The 19,251-nt window shown below is 41.7% G+C and overlaps 1 protein-coding gene across 1 annotated transcript in view; it reads left to right on the forward strand.

Moving 5' to 3' along the window:
• The window catches only part of LOC135224154 (uncharacterized), a 65,912-nt gene that overhangs the window by 5,371 nt on the left and 41,290 nt on the right, over window positions 1-19,251 (forward strand). The window contains exons 2-4 of the mRNA XM_064263031.1: window positions 10,501-10,638; window positions 16,678-16,858; window positions 18,424-18,555. Coding sequence (XP_064119101.1) covers window positions 10,588-10,638; window positions 16,678-16,858; window positions 18,424-18,555 — 364 coding nt within the window. The 5' untranslated portion in view covers window positions 10,501-10,587. The remainder of the gene's footprint in view (window positions 1-10,500; window positions 10,639-16,677; window positions 16,859-18,423; window positions 18,556-19,251) is intronic.

Raw genomic sequence — 19,251 nt, forward strand, 5'->3', positions numbered from 1 at the left:
TTTTCCTACGTCAAATCCCTTTATTGTTGCCCACAGAACCCAGCTGGCACTATGATGTACTAGTATTATCCCAGTCTTTTATGAATTGTTTCATTGTCATAGCAAGATACATGTCATAGTACAGTAATACTGAATACTAGGTTCATGTATAATCCTACTTTTGTTTACAGTTCAAATCTACTTCTAAACCTTAATCAACCTTATTATTGTTGAATATATTTGAAAGATTCACCCTCAGTAACCCCTTCTCCATCTGAAGTTATTCCATCCTTTTGTGCATGTTTTCTCCTCATTTATGTTTTTCTTAGTTAAAGTTCGAGTCATATCTCTCTAGATAGGCTACTGTACATGATGGATTCTTTTAAGAATCACCAACCTATTCTAAGTCTTTCGGGTTTTGTTTTTCCAATCTTATTAAAATTTATGAGAAGGGTAGACAGCAAAGGTGGAATACTATTCCCTTGTACAATGTACACCCAATATTTACTGCAGATTCACTGGACAAGATTTCAACATTAACTTTGGATCTACTTTGTTCATGGATGATTTCAGTTGGCTTGACATACTTAATGATTTAATGCTGGTGCCATAGCAATGCAAGACGCTCCATAAAAATGGTCCGTGATTGCAGTCAAATGCCTATTTTTGTACATGAACTTCCCTGTCAGATATATACTTAGCTTATGTCTCTGACGTCACGACAGAAAAATTTCAAAAAACTCGCAGCACACGCTACAGGTAGGTCAGGTGATCTACCTTACCCGCCGCTGGGTGGCGGGTGTAAGAACCAGTCCCCTTTCTTGTCAGATTTTTTTTCTGTCGCCGGCTGGACAACACCTGTTGTTCAGTCCTTACGATAGTTAGATTCTTTCTCGTTGCCGACGAATTGGATTTTGGTGAAGTACCCTTTGTTTGTTGGCTTGGCATACACTTTTTTGGATTGTTATTTGGATTTTCTTTTGGATTTTTCTTTGGATTAATAATCATGGATGATTCTGAGGTTAAGAAACCTTCTTTATTTAGAGTTTGCTCAGTGAGTGACTGTAAAGTGAGGCTTCCAAAGGCTGCTTTGGATCCTCACTCCGTATGTATGGTATGTAGGGGGAATGAATGCTCTTTCGTTAACCCTTGTAAAGAGTGCGAGAGTTTGGATGAAGATGGATGGAAGGCTCTATCTTCTTATTTACGGAAGTTGGAGAAGGATAGGGCGCGCAAGGCTTCTTCAAGGAGCTCAAGTAGATCTAGAGTCAGTGAAATGGACATTGAGAACCCTGTAGCAGAAGTAGTTCCTTCTCTTGTTTCAGCCCCTGCGCCCAGCTTTGAACCCGAAGATTCGTTTTCGGAAGTTGCTTCCGGGAGAGCCTCGATCAGGAGTAAGGAGAGCTTCGCTCGCTCTCGACAAGGTAAGAATGACAGTGCAAGTGATCAGTGCAGTGCCCCTAGTGCAGTGGAGGGTGCGTCTGACCGGCTCACTAACGCTTCCAGGCCTAGACCTCTTCCAGACTCCCAGACCCAGTGGAGGAGGAAGGAAAGTCGAAAGCCGCAAGAAGGTTAGGGAGAACCCCCACCGGTCAGGCGTCCCCTCGGCAGATCCTGTTGCTCGTTCCCAGGCTGCCTTGGATCGAGCCAAGAAGGAATTATTGCGCCAGTGTTTCTCGTCATCTTCGTCGCCTTCTCCTAAGCGTAGATGGAGCGCCTCGGAGTCGTCTCGCCCTCTCAAGAGGCCCTGGAAAGCACCTTGCGCCCTTCCTTCCAGCCCCGAATCCTTCGCGGAAGAACCGGAAGTGGAACGCAAGAGAGCCAAGAATTCTTCTGTTTACGCTTCTCCTGTTCGGTCTCGGACTACGTCTCCTGTAGAGGAATTCAAGAGGTCTCCTGCGCGCATCTTGGCGGGTCTGCAGGTGCAGATTGCGGCTTTAGCAGATTCTATTGCCGGGTCTTCTCATCGTCGGAAGGACGCCTCGCTTCCGGTGAAGAAGTCAAAGAACGTCTCTTCTGCTCGCTCTCCTCCTGCCAGAGAAGTTATTGAGCCTCGTAGTAGGACGTCAGAAGTGCAGGTTGATGTTCGGGATCACTCTCCGAGTAGGCTCTCCTCTCTCCCCAGCAAGAGTATTGAGCATGTCAGGCGCAAGGAGCCTGACAGGCGCTCTCCTCAGGATTTCCGCTCCTCTTCAGTTAAGCGTCAAGAGCTTGACAGGCGTCAAGAGCCTCGTACTCGTCAGGAGCGAAGGAGGAGTTCTTCGCCTGGTAGCCGCTCTCCTTTTGACGGGCGCTCGGAGCCTAGTAGGCGCCAGTGGAGGCATTCCTCTCCGTTTGATCACTCCCGATTGGATAGGCGCACAGAGCCTTGTAAGCGCCGTGCTTCGGACAGGGACTCTTCCGTGGAAGTTTTTTCTCCCCGTGGCAGGCGTCAAGAGCCTGGTAGGGGTTTTGAGTCTGACAGGCGCCAAGAGCCTGGCAGGCGTATTGAGGATGGCAGGCGCCAAGAGCCTAGCAGGCGCAGAGAGCCTGATAGGCGCTCTCCCTTGTCCAGGCGCTCATCTGTGGACTTAGACTTTGCTTCCGACAGGCGAGCTTCCGCTTGTAGGCGCTCTCCTAGTAGGCGCTCCCCAAGTAGGCGCTCTCCTAGTAGGCGCTCTCCAAGTAGGCGCTCTCCTAGTAGGCGCTCTCCTAGTAGGCGCTCTCCAAGTAGGCGCTCTCTCTGTAGGCACTCTCTCTGTAGGCGCTCTCCCTGTAAGCGCTCTCCCAGTGGGCGCTCTCCATGTAGGCGCTCTCCCAGTGGACATTCTACCAGTAGGCGCTCTCCGAGCAGGCGCTCTCCGAGGAAAAGCTCTCCTCCTTGCAGTAGAACTTCTAAGCGTCATTCGTCTGAAGAGTATCTTGGGGATTCTGAGGAAGATTTGCCCAAGGATGCTTGAGTTTCGTCGTACAAGAGACTGACCGACCTCCTCTTGCAAGATTTTGGGGAGTCTCTTTCGGCCGTTGCTCCTCCGTCACCTCCGTCCTTATTTTCTACGACCAATACGGCTAAGAAGTCTTCTGTCGTTAAGATGAAACCGACAGTGTCGATGAAGAAGGCTCTCAAGAACTTCGACGATTGGTTGGTCTCGAAGGAGGAGAAAGGGAAGACCGTATTTTCTTTTCCCCCGTCCAAACTTACGGGAAAGATGGGGTTCTGGTACGAGTCAGGAGAGCCCTTGGGTCTGACTCTTCCCTCTTCGGCAGACTCGGACTTCTCTTCGTTGGTTGATTCCGCACGTCGCTCGGCGCTTAATTCTGCGAAGACGACGTGGGGTATGAGCGAGTTAGATCACCTTCTGAAGGGAATGTTCCGGGTCTTAGAAGTTTTTAACTTTCTTGACTGGACCCTTGGAGTCATGGCTAAGAGGACTCAAGATCAAGACTCTCTTTCTCCTGAAGACCTTCACGCGGTGCTGTCTTGTATGGACAAGGCAGTGAGAGACGGATCCGGGGAGATAGCTTCCCTTTTTGGCGCAGGAGTAGTAAAGAAAAGGGCGGTTTTCTGCTCCTTTCTTACCAAGGCTGTTTCCCATGCACAGAGAGCTTCCTTGTTGTACTCTCAACTTTCTCCGCAACTCTTCCCGAAGAAAATAATCAATGACATTTCCAGCTCGTTGTCAGCAAAAGCGACGCAGGATATGCTGGCTCGTTCAGCTAGGATCCCGAAACCTTCGTTCCAGCAGAAAACGAAGAAGGACACTCAGAGTAGGCAAGAGCCCTTTCGAGGAGGCCCTTCGTCCCGCACTTCTTCCTCCAGAGGTTCGAGACCACCTAGAAGAGGAAGGACCTTCTCTCGGTCTATTAGGGCCAAGAAATAGCTCTCGTGTCCTCCAGACAACTGTGGGTGCCAGACTTCTGAATTTTGCGGACGTCTGGGCACAAAAGGGGGCGGACAACTGGTCCCTCGCTATCATCAAGAGGGGATACCTCATTCCCTTTATCTCGAGACCACCTTTGACCACCACACCAAGGGAGCTGGTGGCCAAATACAAAGACCCTCTTATGAATCAAGCCTCGCTCTAGCAGTAGAGCTTATGCTGGAGAAAGAGGCAATAGAGATGGTAGAGGACCCTCTTTCCGCGGGTTTCTACAACCGTCTGTTCCTTGTTCCCAAGAACTCAGGAGGATGGAGGCCGGTTTCTGGACGTAAAGCGCCCTGAACGTCTTTGTGAAGAAGAAGTAGTTCGCTATGGAGACGACTTCATCAGTCTTAGCAGCTCTTCGTCCCGGGGACTGGATGGTGTCACTGGACCTTCAGGACGCTTACTTCCACGTGCTGGTCCATCCTTCGTCATGCAAATTTCTAAGATTCATGTGGGGAGGGAACGTTTTTCAGTTCAGGGCACCCTATGCTTCGGCCTTTCCACAGCCCCCCAAGTCTTACAGGGCTGATGAAGAACGTCGCTCAGTGGCTTCATCTCGAGGGAGTGAGGATTTCCCTCTACTTGGACGATTGGCTAATCAGGGCCAAGTCCAAGGAGAAATGTCTGGAGGACTTACGTTTAACGTTGAATCTAGCAGCTTCTCTGGGTTTGCTAGTGAATTTCGAGAAGTCACAGCTAATCCCCAGTCAAGATCGTATCTATCTGGGGATTCTGATGGCTTCTCAGGTTTTTCGGGCGTATCCTTCCCCAGAGAGGATAACCCGATGTGCGGAGAAGGTCGCAACCTTTCTAGAGAAAGATGTATGCACAGCGAGGGAGTGGATGAGTCTGTTGGGGACACTCTCCTCGCTGGAGCAATTCGTTTCTCTAGGGAGGTTGCACCTCAGACCCCTACAGTTCTTCCTGACGAGGAACTGGAACCGAAGATCTCAAGGTCTAGACTTTGCGTTCAAGATTTCGCAAGTGGTAAAGGAGGATCTCCGTTGGTGGCTAGACCCTCTCCGGTTCAAGGAAGGCCTTTCCTTGCATGTTCGGAACCCCAGCCTAGTGTTATATGCAGACGCATCGGACATAGGTTGGGGAGCTACTCTCGGGTCGAGAGAAGTGTCAGGCACCTGGATGGGGGATCAGGTGTCCTGGCACATCAACAGGAAAGAGCTAACAGCGATTTGGTTCGCTCTCAAAACCTTCGAACCCCTCGTAAAGGGAAAGTCAGTTCAGATCAACTCTGACAACACCACAGCCCTGGCTTACATTCGGAAACAGGGGGGGACTCACTCTTTCTCCCTGTACGAGACAGCGAGATCGCTCCTCCTGTGGTCGGAGGAGAGGAAGATAAGTCTTCTCACCAGGTTCGTACAGGGAGAAAGAAATGTCAGAGCGGATCTGCTAAGCAGAAGGAATCAAGTCCTTCCCTCAGAGTGGACTCTGCACTCGGACGTATGCCAGGAGCTGTGGAGGACGTGGGGCAGGCCCCATCTCGATCTCTTTGCGACCTCCAGGAATGCGAGGATAGATCTATACTGCTCCCCTATTGCGGACCCAAGAGCAGTGGCAATAGATGCATTCCTGATGGATTGGAAAAACCTGGATCTTTACGCGTTCCCGCCTTTCAAGATTCTAGGGGAAACGCTAAAGAAGTTCGCAGCTTCAGAAGGAGCGAGGATGACTTTGATAGCTCCGTTCTGGCCCGCCCACGACTGGTTCACAGAGGTACTGGAATGGCTGGTGGATGTTCCAAGATCCCTTCCACTAAGAGTCGATCTGCTCAAACAGCCCCACTTCGACAGGTTTCACAAGAACCTCCCCGCTCTCAGTCTGACTGGATTCAGACTATCAAGAGTCTCGTCAGAGCTAAGGGTTTTTCGGCAAAGTCTGCAAGGGCTATTGCCAATGCACGTAGACCTTCCACCTCCAGAGTCTACCAGTCGAAGTGGGATGTTTTTCGACGTTGGTGCAGGACTCATAAAGTTTCCTCCTCCAGTACCTCTGTGACTCAGATAGCAGATTTCCTTCTTTTCCTGAGAGAAAAATGTGGGGTTAGCAGTCTCTACCATCAAGGGCTACAGGAACATGCTTCTTTTTCAGTTTTTCATCACAGAGGATTAATCATATCCGAAGATAGGACCTCCATGACTTAATCAAATGTTTGAGACGGTTTATTAAAAGAACCTCTTGCTAGTCTCCCTAGCTGGAATCTAGATGTCGTACTGCTCTTCCTGAGGTCCTCAAGATTCGAACCTCCCCATGCAGCTTCGTTCAGAGACCTCTCGAAGACTCTTTTTTCTCTGTGCGTTAGCTTCAGCGAAGAGAGTCAGCGAGCTGCAGGCTCTAGAAGGTGAGGTAGGTTTCCAAGGAGGCTCCGCGGTTTGCTCTTTTCTTCCGGCCTTCCTAGCCAAGAATGAAAACCCATCTTCACCGTGGCCCAGGAGCTTCGAAATAAAAGCTTATCCTCCTTAGTTGGGGACAGAAGAGGAGAGATCTCTCTGCCAGTGAGAAGCCTGAAATTTTATCTTCAGAGGAAGAGAAGACTTGGTGCTAATGCAAGCAATCTCTGGTGCTCAGTAAGGGACCCCAGTAGCCCCTTATCTAAAAATGCCCTCTCATTCTTTATCAGGAATGTATTAGAGAAGCCCACACATCGTGCAGTCAGCAACAGTTTAGTCTTCTGAAAGTCAAGGCGCACGAAGTAAGGGCCATCGCGACGTCTTTGGCTTTCAAGAAGAACATGTCATTGCAAAACCTCATGAAACCCACTTTTTGGAGGTGTGAATCAGTCTTCTCCAATCACTACCTAAAAGACGTATCGATTACGTATGAAAAGTGTTATGGCTAGGCCCTTACGTATCGGCGGATTCAGTGCTGGGACAGGGAGCTGAAACACATTCTTTTTAATCTTTTTCCCTGTTAGTTTTTGATATTGAGTTTTTTTGGTTGTACGAAGGAGGTTGCAGGAGGCAGCTCCTTCTTTCGTATACTAATATTTGTAATTGGTTAGGTGATCGGTTGTGCTTGAGGCTCCTTGCGTTTGGTAGTGATAGGCTCTGTCACGTAAGCGGGTTGATCCCCATTGACCAGACCCTGTTTGGATTCTGCCAAGTAAGTGGACTCAGTTCCCATTGGTAGACCCAAAGAGTTCTTCAGCTACAGGTCACGCCCTCGCTGAAACTCTTTAGGCAACGCAGACTAATAGACAGTAACTATGAAGTCTTCTGCCTAGATCAGGTAAGAACCAAGGGTATATATTTTATTCCTTTAACATGTGTTGTCCCCACTTTCTAGGTGAGTATGTGTCTCTTTCCCTCTACCGAGGGTGTCAATCAGCTAAGTATATATCTGGCAGGGAAGTTCATGTACAAAATGTATGTTAGTATACAATAAAGTTTTGTACAGGCGGTCCGCTGGGTTACGACGGTTCCGGCTTACGACGTTTCCGAGGTTACGACGCTTTTTCTTAATATTCAATGGAAAAATCCGTCCTGGGTTACGACGCTTGTTCCGAGGTTACGACGCTGACGCTTCCGACGCTCCGAGTTAACGACGCTTTCAAAAAACTCATACTATGATAAAAATCCTTTATAGTTTAGCACAGTATATTAATAAAAATAAGTTTCTGGTCAGATTACAACAAAAATTTTGAGGTTATGATGATTTTCGACACTTTTTATGCCGTATTTTTCTATGTTTTTTAGTGACGCCTCATATGAGGAATAGTTTCCGAGCGAATGAATACATACTAGCTTCGGTGCGCAAAGTTTACATATAACAGTCCAAAAGCACAAATAATGAAAAAAAATCATTGCTTGTTTCCAGTATAATAACAAAACGAAGTTTCTGGTTAGATTACAACGAGAGAGAGAGAGAGAGTTAAGGACAGAGAAGTGTTCGTTTCGTTAACGGCCTCTGACTCATGCCAGTAAATGTTTTGTTGATACTAATAATATAAGCCTATTTAAAGATACGTTTACTTTAATTAGTCTATATGATACGTAAATAGTCCATCAACTGTTCTTGTAGCCCTCAAGATTTGGGCAAAATCGAAGTATCCAAAAGAGAGACATTATCCAGCACACTGGAACCTTGACATACGAATTTTTAATTTGTTCCGTTACCATCGTCGTATATCAAAACAGTTGTATCTCAAAGCATTTTTTTTTCCCATTTAAAATAATGTAATATGTATTAATCCGTTCTAGCGGTATGAAACCACACCTAAACACAGCTAAATTACATATAATATGCACAATTTATACACACAAAATAAACGAGTAATAACATATAATGATAAAATAACATAGCAATGTGATAAATGATAATAAATGTTTAATAAAATCAATTAAAAAAATGAAAGGATTTTACTTACCACAACGAAAGATGACGTGAGGCCAGCAGGGGGGGGAGGTAGGGAAGGGTGGCAGGGAACGATTTGTTCTCTTTTTATTTACGTATGTACACTAATAACTACGTAATAAACACAAATGAAATAACATTGCTAAACTAATTTTTATTTTTTTATTTTAATCAGTTTGTAGTATAGAAATAATGTTGATGCCTTTGGAAGGTTTTATGCTTTGCTATAATTTCATGTTTTGCTTCCATCGAAATCATTTTCGTTGGGTTTTTTCTTATCACCTGCTTTGTCTTAAGCTTTGAGACCCATGGTTAATAATAAAATAGACAAAATAACACGAAAAAATAGGCACAAATACAATAAACTAAACAAAAACGATGTGTTAACATGCAGCACCAACAAACAAACAGACTGAACGCCAATTTATCGGTCGCCTATACAACTAACACTCATCGCAAAATCGTATCTCAAATATTTCGTTGTATATCAAAGCTTATATTTTCGCAAATTTTCTGTTGTATCTCAACAAAACATTCGTATATTAGGGCAATCGTATGTCAAAGTTCCAGTGTAATTTGATCAGAGAGAGAGAGAGATGAGAGAGAGAGAGAGAGAGATAGAGAGAGAGAGAGAGAGAGAGAGAGAGACGCCTTGGCAACAATGGTCACCGTCTCGGGATTGACGTAACATTTATTTTCTGAACAGATAGGACAGAAAAGTGTTCGTTTCATTAAACGGCCTCTGACTCATAGCAGGAAATGTTTTGTGATACTATATATAAGCCTATTTAAAGATACGTTTACTTTAATTAGTCTATATGATACGTAAATAGTAATCAGCTGTTCTTGTAGCCCTCAAGATTTGGCAAAATCACTCCAGGTTGTACATAAAATTTCAAAAATGTAGTGTCACCAGAGGATTACAATAGTTTTACCTTCAAGAACCAGCATTCTTTTATGAAATACTCCAGGTTGTACATAAAACTACAGGAAACAACATGTAGTGTAACCAAAGATTACAAGTAAGGTTTTTATAACTTTTTATTAGTTTAAGACATATTTCCAAGCGTCGTTCCGGTCTTACGACGATTTTCGGCTTACGACGGGTCTCAAGAACGGAACCCCCGTCGTAACCCGGGGAGCCTGTACATACTTACCTGGCAGATATATACGATTGATGGCCCGGCCCAGCCTCCCCTCAGGAGACAGGTGGAAGAAAAAATCTGACAAGAAAGGGGGACTGGTTCTTACACCCGCCACCCAGCGGCGGGGGTAAGGTAGATCACCTGACCTACCTGTAGCGTGTGCCGCGAGTTTTGAATTTTCTGTCGTGACGTCAAAGACATAAGCTAAGTATATATCTGCCAGGTAAGTATGTACAAAACTTTATTGTATACTAACAATATCATATTTGATATCAATAAAAGTCATTAAAAAGGGATTTTTAAATTCCATACTTTGTTGCTCAGTATGTCTTGATGCAAATAGTACAGTATTTGATTCTTGCAACTTCTGCTTTTACCAAAGCTCTTGTTCAGGAGTGGTAACCATATAAGTACTGCGTCCTTGTATGGTACTGTAGTATTATAGAGTATATATAAAATGACATTTTGTAATATTTGGTATTTTTTATAGGGTAATCTACATTATTCTGGTGCCATAAATGCTAAACTATAGTATAGGCAGTCCTCGAGTTATGGTGGTTATGACAGTCTCGACATAAGTCAATCTGATCTTCCAACACTTTTAAAAAATATTCATAAAAACCCATCTCCAACTTAAGGCAAAAATCCGAAGTTAAGACTGTCCCAAAGTCAAGGCGACGTTAGGCTGGGTACTATTTTCTGAGTTCCCTCATATATATAAGTAAGTGTCGCCATCTTTCCAGTGTGCAAGCAGCCAGCCACAGGATTAAAGGCAAGTCTTTCATCACTTTTTTATTTTTATCATTTTTATGAATTTTTTAAAGTAAAATCCAACTTAAGTTGCCACTTCAGGTATGGATCTTCGTTGTAACTCGGGGACTACCTGTACTTTATTAGACTTACTGAACTCCAAACTGTACTCTTTGCCAGGTGAATAAGTAAAATACAAAGCTACCAGTATTTGGTGTATGTCTTAATACTATATAGTGTACTTGTGTTAGAGTTTGCAAGAGTTACAGTACTGTATATCCAATGACATCTTCTGAAGAAGGTAGTCACAGCAGTACTACTTAATTGGATGATTTTTATTTCTTTTTCAGATTTGTAAAGGGAAAACAAAGTACTCTACCAACCTGAGGTTTCGTAGATTTTCAGTAATAAAGTCTACTTCCAACTCGCAAATCAGAATGAATTGCTCCAAGAAGCTTTTATTTCAGTACCGTAGACTTCAGTTGAGGGTAAGTAACATTATTAGAAACGCTTCAAATACTCAAATGAATAGCGATTTGTAGTACAGTTATCTGAGTGGGAGATACAAAAGAATTGCATTACCATTGAAATTTCATATTTTGTATAATTATTAATCTTAAGACTCTATGACGATAGCTGTAAAGTACTGCTCCAGTGGGAGGACGACAGAGTATAAATACAAAAAATTTTATCTTTATCATCTAATTATACTGTTTATTGACTCCTCCCTTTCAGAGTGAACTGTGGTTCATGCATCTGTTGTTCTCAGTTTTATTGCTTTCATCTTGGTAAGAGGCCCAGTGAATTGAGTGTTGTTAAATTTACATTTTTGTTGCTGGACTAGATTGTGGTTTGATATTGATTGACGTTGTTGACTCTCAAACAGCACCACTTTGTTAGCTTACTTGAGAAACCAAGGAGGCACAAGGTCGGAGTCATTCTTTCTTATTAGTATAAGAGCAAGATACTCACCTTGTGGAAAAAATGGGCGTCTCTCCTTCCACAGTTCATATTGGGGAGGATGAATACAGGCAGTCTCCAGCTTACGATGGGGGTTCCGTTCTTGAGATGCCCCGTAAGCTGAAAATCATTGTAAGCCAGAAAATCGTCAAAAATCTTAAGAAAACCTTACTTTTAATGCTTTGGGTGTATAAACAACTATGTAAACAGCATTTTTATTGCATTTTTGTCAACAAAACCTTCAAATATTTTGGAGTCATATTTCTTCCGCTGGATTGGCGTCGTAAGCGGCGTAACCCTGGGACATGTGCTGTAAACCTGGAAATAATTTCTGATGAATGTAATTGAAAAGTATCGTAACCTCGGAACATCATAATCCGAATCCGTCGTAAGCCAGGGACTGCCTGTATTGTGAAAGACAAGCTCAGCAGACAGGATCAAGTGCTGTCATTGGAGTGAACATTGCATCCTCAAGTCTGCGTGGACCTTGGAAATTGTGGGGTACCCCCTTCAGGATCTGTTTGCCACAAAATTTAACAACCATCTGCAAGTGTAGTGCTCGCCAATACAGGATCCTCTAGCATGGGCAGTAGACACAATGTTATTAGATTGGTCTGATCTAGACCTATTTAGACCTATATGTTTTCCCTTCTTTGTTATGATCTACAGGGTTCTAGTAAAATGACATCAAGCTGTGAGTTCTCGCATGACTTTGGGGAATCCCTAGTGGCCTCATGGATGATCTTCTGGTGGATCAACTGAGGCTCTTTCCTTTACGGATGGATTTACTCAAGCAATTAAGTTGCATGAGGTACCACCAAAACCTCCCCATGCTGCAGGTGGCCACATGAAGACTCGCAACCATCTCCTGCAAGTGAGAATCTTTTTGAAGAAATAAAGAAAGATTAGCATTAAGTCAAGGAGGCTGTTTTATAACCACACTGTAATAGAGTCAATGATTAATTTATAAAGGCTGGTGCCATTACTGGGAGATTTTTGCAAATCTGATTAAATCTGATTAGATTCTTTATTCAACTTTCCTATACCAAAGATTTATTAGCCCCAGCAACCAAGGAGTATAAATCCATGCTACTTCAGTGCTTAGGCACATTAATCTGTTATATCCTGTAACATGGACATAAGGAACCTAGTATACACTCTTTTAATGATTAAGGACTTATTCTTTTTGGCTTTGGCCTTGGCTAAAAGGGCCAATGAGCTTCAGGCCTTCTCTTGTAATGTGGTTGTTTACATTCCAAGGAGTAATCATTCTCTTTTTGTCAGTCTTGAGGGCAAAGAATGATGTAAAGTTTTGAAACTGCCTCACTCCATTAAAGTGCCCAGTCTGTTCTCCTTGGTTACAGAAGGAGAAGATTCCTTCCTCCGTCCAGTCAGAGATCTCTTGCTTTACATGCAAAGGACTATGGATCTCAGACATAACATTAACTTTTTTTTTGCTAGACTCAGGCAGCCAGATGTCCCAGTGTCTAAGAATGCTATGGCTTTCTTTCTTCAGAACTTGGTTAAAGAAGTGCACAGCAATTCAAGGTCTTCCTTTTTACCCCTATCGAAGGTCAGGATCCACAAAATGAGAGCCAGGGCCACCTCTTTAAGTTTCCTTAAAAGCCCCTCTCAGGAGAAGGTTATAAATGCAGTGCAGTGGAAATGTAGTTCAGTATCTGTCTCCATTATTTGCAGGATGTATGAAGATACCAGAGCTCTTTTGCCCCTTGTTTGAGAGGAACTCATATCCTGAACAATTGGGGTAGTTCTACTTTAGTTTTTCTATCTAGTCAGGAAATTGTTGAGTTGGGAGTATGAAGATGCCTAGCTTTGGGCTAATCAAGGGCCTTCATTATTTCACCATTGTTGTTCTGTTGATGTAGGAATAGGGTCTTTGCCCATTGCCAACAGACTGCAAGTGGTTTACCTTGCAAGGAATCTCCACAGATTTTCAGAGGTCTTAGTGGTCTAAGGAATTGGTCCTCGACTGGCAGCTGTACCAGCAGATGGATTCTAATCATTAGTTATGTAGTATCTCATTCCAGATGAAATCTATTTTGTTCTCTTTAGGGTTTAATATTTAGGACTTCATACAACTACACACCTCCATTATCAGTGTAGGAATCTGCTATCATAATGGAGGTAAGGTTCATTTAAAAAATAGAGATGTTTATATAAGTAACTTACCAAGTAATTACATAGCTAAAAGTTTGAAATTCATGGGTCACTCTTATTTTTTAGTGACTAGGTAAGTAGTCCCTCCCACTTTTGAGGAAAGAGAGGAACTAGCAAAAGGGTTTCAATTTGTTTCTGCTGGCTGATGGTTGTAATCCAGTTGTTAGCTGCAGCTTTGTTTTGGAATTCATGTTTTCTGGTTGACATTTCATCGTGTTTGGTGGAGTATTCTTGGATTATCCAGCCTTACAACATATTTAGATATAGCTAGGCTCCATTTATTCCTGATTTGGACAATCACTTGTTTGACATACGTAGACGGTTTTTCCGATTACGACTCTTTTGGATTTGTCAGTTATATCAGACTCTAGTAACTCTAGTTATAGGTGCAGCAAAGGCTGCAGTGCATGACTTACTAAAGAATCTTACAATTCTCGCTCTCCGTACACAGATGAGAGTATTCTCCCAGATGTTAATGGCGTTTTGCGGATGTGTCAAGTCCGCTGAAAAGATGTGCAAGTGATGCATCTCATTCCCCACCAGTATTGTATTAGAGTCAGGGATTCCGTACTTAGTCCTCAGCCATCATGCAGTCATTGGGATAGCCAGGAACATTTTTCTTCTTGCCTCTTCCCCTTTTGCAGAAAGTCAGAGTATGACTCTCATCTTGGGCACCAGATGAGAGCTTGGGCACCGTTCAGTGTCAGAAGTAGGCTTTGACAGTCTTCAAGTTTTGACTGAGCGCCCAAGTGTTTCTAAGCGCCCTTTAGCGCCCGTTTGGCCTGAAGTTTCTGATGACCTGTAGTCTTTGGAGTGCCTAAGTGCCTGTCTATGCATGAACCCTCAGTGTCTCAAGGATCTTTAGCAGGTGCTGAGTGCTCAGTAGTGCCTGAGTCCCCTCCTCCTTCCTCTTGTTTGGATTCTGATTGAGACTCTGTACATTCAGCTGTTCAACCAGCTTCTGCTTCTATGGATCACTCTCCATTCACTTCAGGCGGTTCCTCATTCATGTATGCAAGCACCCACAAAGGTGTACCGTATTCTGAGCAAGTAGGATGTTTTAAGCCCTTAAGAAGGCTCCTTCAGCACTCCAACCTCAGAACTTATCTTTATCCCCAGTTTCCTCAGATGACAATGATGTCCTTGCTCAATGTACTTGCCCTTTGGCGTACACGTGATTACTTAACCCTTAAAGAGCCGGGCTAAAAAATCAATGTGCAGCACCCCAGGCCGGGTAAACTTTGAGGTTGGCCAATTTAAGAAAAACCACATCAGTGGAAAGGGGAAGATATGCAAATTCACCACGTGTATGAAAAAAATTATAAAAAATTTCCCTACCTTCTATGAGAAGTTGAAAATGACTATTTACAACTCCTTTAGGGACCTCTTTTACAAGACAATCGTAAATTTGACTAAGTTACTGGGTCCCCAGTTATTGGTGGGGGCTTTGTTTTCGGCAGGGTGCTGATAAGCGAAAACCACTATTAACTGAAACTCAGTGATTTATGACACCATGTTGCCGATAACCGGTTAATGGCGCCTCTGCTAGGTTATGTTATGATGCCATAACTCTAGGCACCAATAACTGAAACTCGGCAAGTTATGGCACTATAAATTGCTGATTTTATCGTGCTAGACAAGCACTGTAAAACCGGATCACCATTAACTGAATCCACCGGTAAGGGGTTTAATTACCTCTCAGAAGTTGACCCTTCTTTTCTCACCACTAGATCATCGATATTTGTTCCTGATATGTAATTACTAGGTAAATCTATATAAAACCTCATGTTATTATAAAATATAATTTTTGCTCAAGATATATGGCAAGAACAATGGAACCCAATAAGTGATAAAAATAATGAGAAAAACCTCAAAGGTAATATCACTTTAGAAGCTTAGCAATGTGCCCATACTATGAATATTTATGTAACATGATTTTTTATGACAGGTGATTACCAACTATAGTGTGATGATTACCTGGTCCTGTTGACAGTGAGAAATTTGTCAATTAAATACCCTAATCTAGGGAACCTTAGAAGTGCTTTTCTTCAAGGTTCAGAGTGAGAATGGCAATTGCAGTCTTGCCAAGTTCCTCAAAGAAGTTGTGTATGATACCAGCAGCATTCTTTAATATACTACTTCATAAGCTGGGTCAACTGCCAAAGATCTAATTTTTTATATATATTTAGTTGTTCCCCTTTAGTTGACATGTGTTATTAACCACTGGCAATATGTCACTAGACAGTAGAAAACATAATTATTCATTCATGTAGACGTAAAGTGCAGTACAGTTAATAAAAATTTCCATGACCCTTTTGCTGTACCTGTTAAGCAAGTGTGGGATGTGCTTGGTTAGTTTACTCTGACATTGTGTCCTGTTTTCTGGTTGATCACTCTATTGGACGGCCCCTCTTGTCTACAGAAGACAGGATCCGGAAGTTGTCCTCATTGATGTAGTCTCTGTAAGTTTCAACTGCTTCTGCTCAGTTGGAGCTTTCCTTTATGCTTTTCCTGTTAGATTTTGGTGGGACACGTTATCAGTAGTCAGCCCACTGGAATCATTGCTGGTTCCTAAAACCTTCTTCATTTTAAGGTAGGCAGATTCTGGCTTTATTCCTAGTCCTCCTCTCTGTTGTGTTTTCAGATGATATCCTTCATCACATGGTTAGTCAGATGCATTTGCCTCAGTGCATTGGTGAGTACAGCTGTATTCCATGTTAAATCTGGGTTTTGAGCTTGCTGCTTAACTCCTTGTTCACTAAGCTTTGGATTCCTTGCTAGTTTAAATCTCAATATTTGAATTGTGCCACTGGTTCCATTAACCTGTCTGGATTGTGATGCTATTTTGGTTTCTTATACTGCAAATGTATTTTTTTGTAGATAAATTTCTTTTTTAATACAGGCTCATAATTAATATTGTCCTTTCTGACCAGTTCTGTTGAATGCTTTCAGTTATCACCTAGACTACACAGGAAAGTAGGGTAACTTTTCTTATCAGGAGCCCTTATGGTACATGTGCAGTGGTAGCCATCCACGAATAGAGATTCTTTTTTTTTATTTAAGAATGATGTATTTAAGATTCATGAGGACTACCAATGTGGGCTAATATGAATGATGTGTTTTTATTTGTTTTATAATTACTTATTTCCTATTTGGTACAAAAACTGTTATACATTTGAAGTCTTACTTCCCAACTCTCAAGACTGAATTTGGACCAAAACAGTGGTTTCAGAGCCAGTTTGGTAATGAGACATTCAAAACGGGACCCACTGGGCTAACACCAACAACATGGAGCCAGTGGCCATTATGTGATTGACTGCCTAATCAGTTTTGGTTGTTTTCCAATAAAAGACTTTCCCTTTGTTTTATTATTAAATCTTTTTTTTCAGGGTATAACCTCCAAAGTAAAGAGACCCTTGGCATCAAAATTTGCTTTTGATCTTGACGAAGATGTCGGCAAGGCTATGGAATCTGGATCCCTAAAAGCACGTCACCATCCAGGCCAACAGACTGTGAAATGTGTTTCACTTCCATCCGAATTACTGAAAGCAATGTCTCATGTTCTTGCAGGTTAGGATTAATTGACTAGAGATTTGCTTTTCTTTTGTTCATTCACTTGAAGAAAATTATTAACATAGTTTTAAATTATGTTTGCTTTGGTATATTTCTGTTCAAAACAGTCACTCAGCTGTTATTATATATAACTTTCAAGTATGATGTTGACTAGGTTTTAGTTTAACCCTTACAGGCCAGGCTAAATATATACAGTAACAATAACCCAAATCTGGCAAACTAAGGTCAGCTAGTTAAAATAAAAAAACAAACTAAGGTCAGCTAGTTAAAATAAAAATAAAAAACACTTGAAAGAGGATGATATGCAAATGCGCATGTTATAAGAAAAAATAAGAAAAATTCCCATGTCTTCCCCAGGAAGTTGAAAGTAAACATATCCAGTCCAGTGCTGGGTCTCTTTTCCAAGACACTCATTAAGATGTACACTAATTTTTGCTAGTTTTACATGTACTTTGTAATATTCTTTTTACATACTTTATTCTGTAAAATTAAATCAGGAATAGTCCCTGAGTATACTTATGGACAAATATTTACAAGATTTACTGGTATGGGGGAGATGTTGCACCTTTTAGTGAGTTATACATGTTTTTTCTAATATTTCTTGTACTACTTTACATTGCAAAATTACAATTACAGTTGACATACTATTGAGAAAAATAAGGACTAAAACTAGCAACAATCCCTCATTATATTTAAAGGCAAATATATATGAGATGTACTGGGACGGGGAGGTGTAGTGCATTTCCCCATGAAATTTCAAGTCAAACCATTCTCTCTTGTATCCTGAGCTGAGGTGTAGGTAATGCCATCTAGTCATTCATGGCCCATTCAAGTACTAATTTGAACATTTTCTCACAAAAGTTGTTAAAATATTTTGCTGCAATATATTAATTATCATATGATAGAAGCTGCTTTACCACTCATGCAATTTTTACTCATCATAGGATGTATGCCACTGCAAAAGGGGTAAAACTAAATGTGTAGTGGACTTTGATCATTACTGCTTAGGATTAAATATATTGGGCTTATCCATATCTGAGATGCAACAGTTTAGGCTTCATTATGTAATTTTGTGTTGGTGGATACAGAAACTGTTAAAGATGTTTATCATCTGATGTTTTAGGTCACCAATTCTATATACAGGCAGTCCCTGGCTTATGACAGGGGTTCTGTTCTTAAGACGTGACTTAAGCCAGAAAATCATAAAAAATCCAAAAAAAAAATTTACTTTTAATGGTTTGGGTGTATTAACAACTATGTAAATTGCATTTATTGCATTTTTCATCCAAAAACCTTCAAATATTGGTTATTTTACATTTTTTGAGTCATATTTCTTCCGTCAGATTGGCATCATAAGCATCATAACCCTAGAACATGCGTCGTAAACCTGGAAATAATTTCTGATGAATATAATTGAAAGGCCTCAAAAGCGTCATAACCTCGGAACATCATAAGCCGAGGACTGCCTGTATAGAACAGAGGGTCCATATCTTCATTTTGTAATGAAAATCCTTGATCTGATGTTAAATTATTCATGTAATATGACTGGTGTTAAATTTCAGATTATCCAGGAAAACTGCTTGAATTTGATGCTGCAAAACTATCGAGATACATTTGGTCTCGTCAGCTTCCGTTAGAAGGTATCGAATATGATGAAAAATTAAAACAGGTTAAAGAAATGGTAATCAGTCAAGGTAAGGAAAGTGTGCTCTGGATTTTAGCTAATAAGTGTAGACTAGATTTTATAAAATTATTTCTTTTTTTCTCATTTTTTAAAAAATCATTGATTGCGCGTGTGTGTTTGTGAGAATTTTTTTGAGGTGAAACTTACCCTCTATCATTTGCAACTACTTTGCTGAGGTTTGACAAAGTGTTGAAATTGAAATAACTGTTAACTAATGCTCCATATAGTTACCCCTATTTTTTGAAAGGTAGGGGTAAGACAGCAATAAAACTGGCCAGTTGTGTGGACAAGTGCTTTGAATTTTGGATTTGTTTTTCTTTTGTCAGGGGATTGGATCATCTGGATTTTAGTTTATTATTGGGATTATGGATTCTTCTTCTCAATCTTCTTTTTCTAAATCTGTTAGATTTTCTAAGATAAGCAGTTAGAAGACCAAATTATGTTCATTGAAATGTGATTTGTTTGAAATATTCATTGACCATCGAGGTGTAACTATTTTTATCATTGCAAGAGTTGGTGTTTGAAAGAGATAGAGAGAATTAATATTTAAAGAATTAAACGAGAGAACAAACTTAGAAAATAGGTAAAGACAACAGCTAGTCTTTAATTTAGGTCTTCTTTAGAATTAACACTTGGTCAAGACAACAGAGAGATTGGTCTGTAGATCCTTATCTAGTGAATATACATCCTTTTGCCCCCCAAAATT

The sequence above is a fragment of the Macrobrachium nipponense genome, chromosome 10 (genome assembly GCF_015104395.2).
Source record: "Macrobrachium nipponense isolate FS-2020 chromosome 10, ASM1510439v2, whole genome shotgun sequence".
In the NCBI taxonomy this organism is placed as follows: Eukaryota; Metazoa; Arthropoda; class Malacostraca; order Decapoda; family Palaemonidae; genus Macrobrachium; species Macrobrachium nipponense.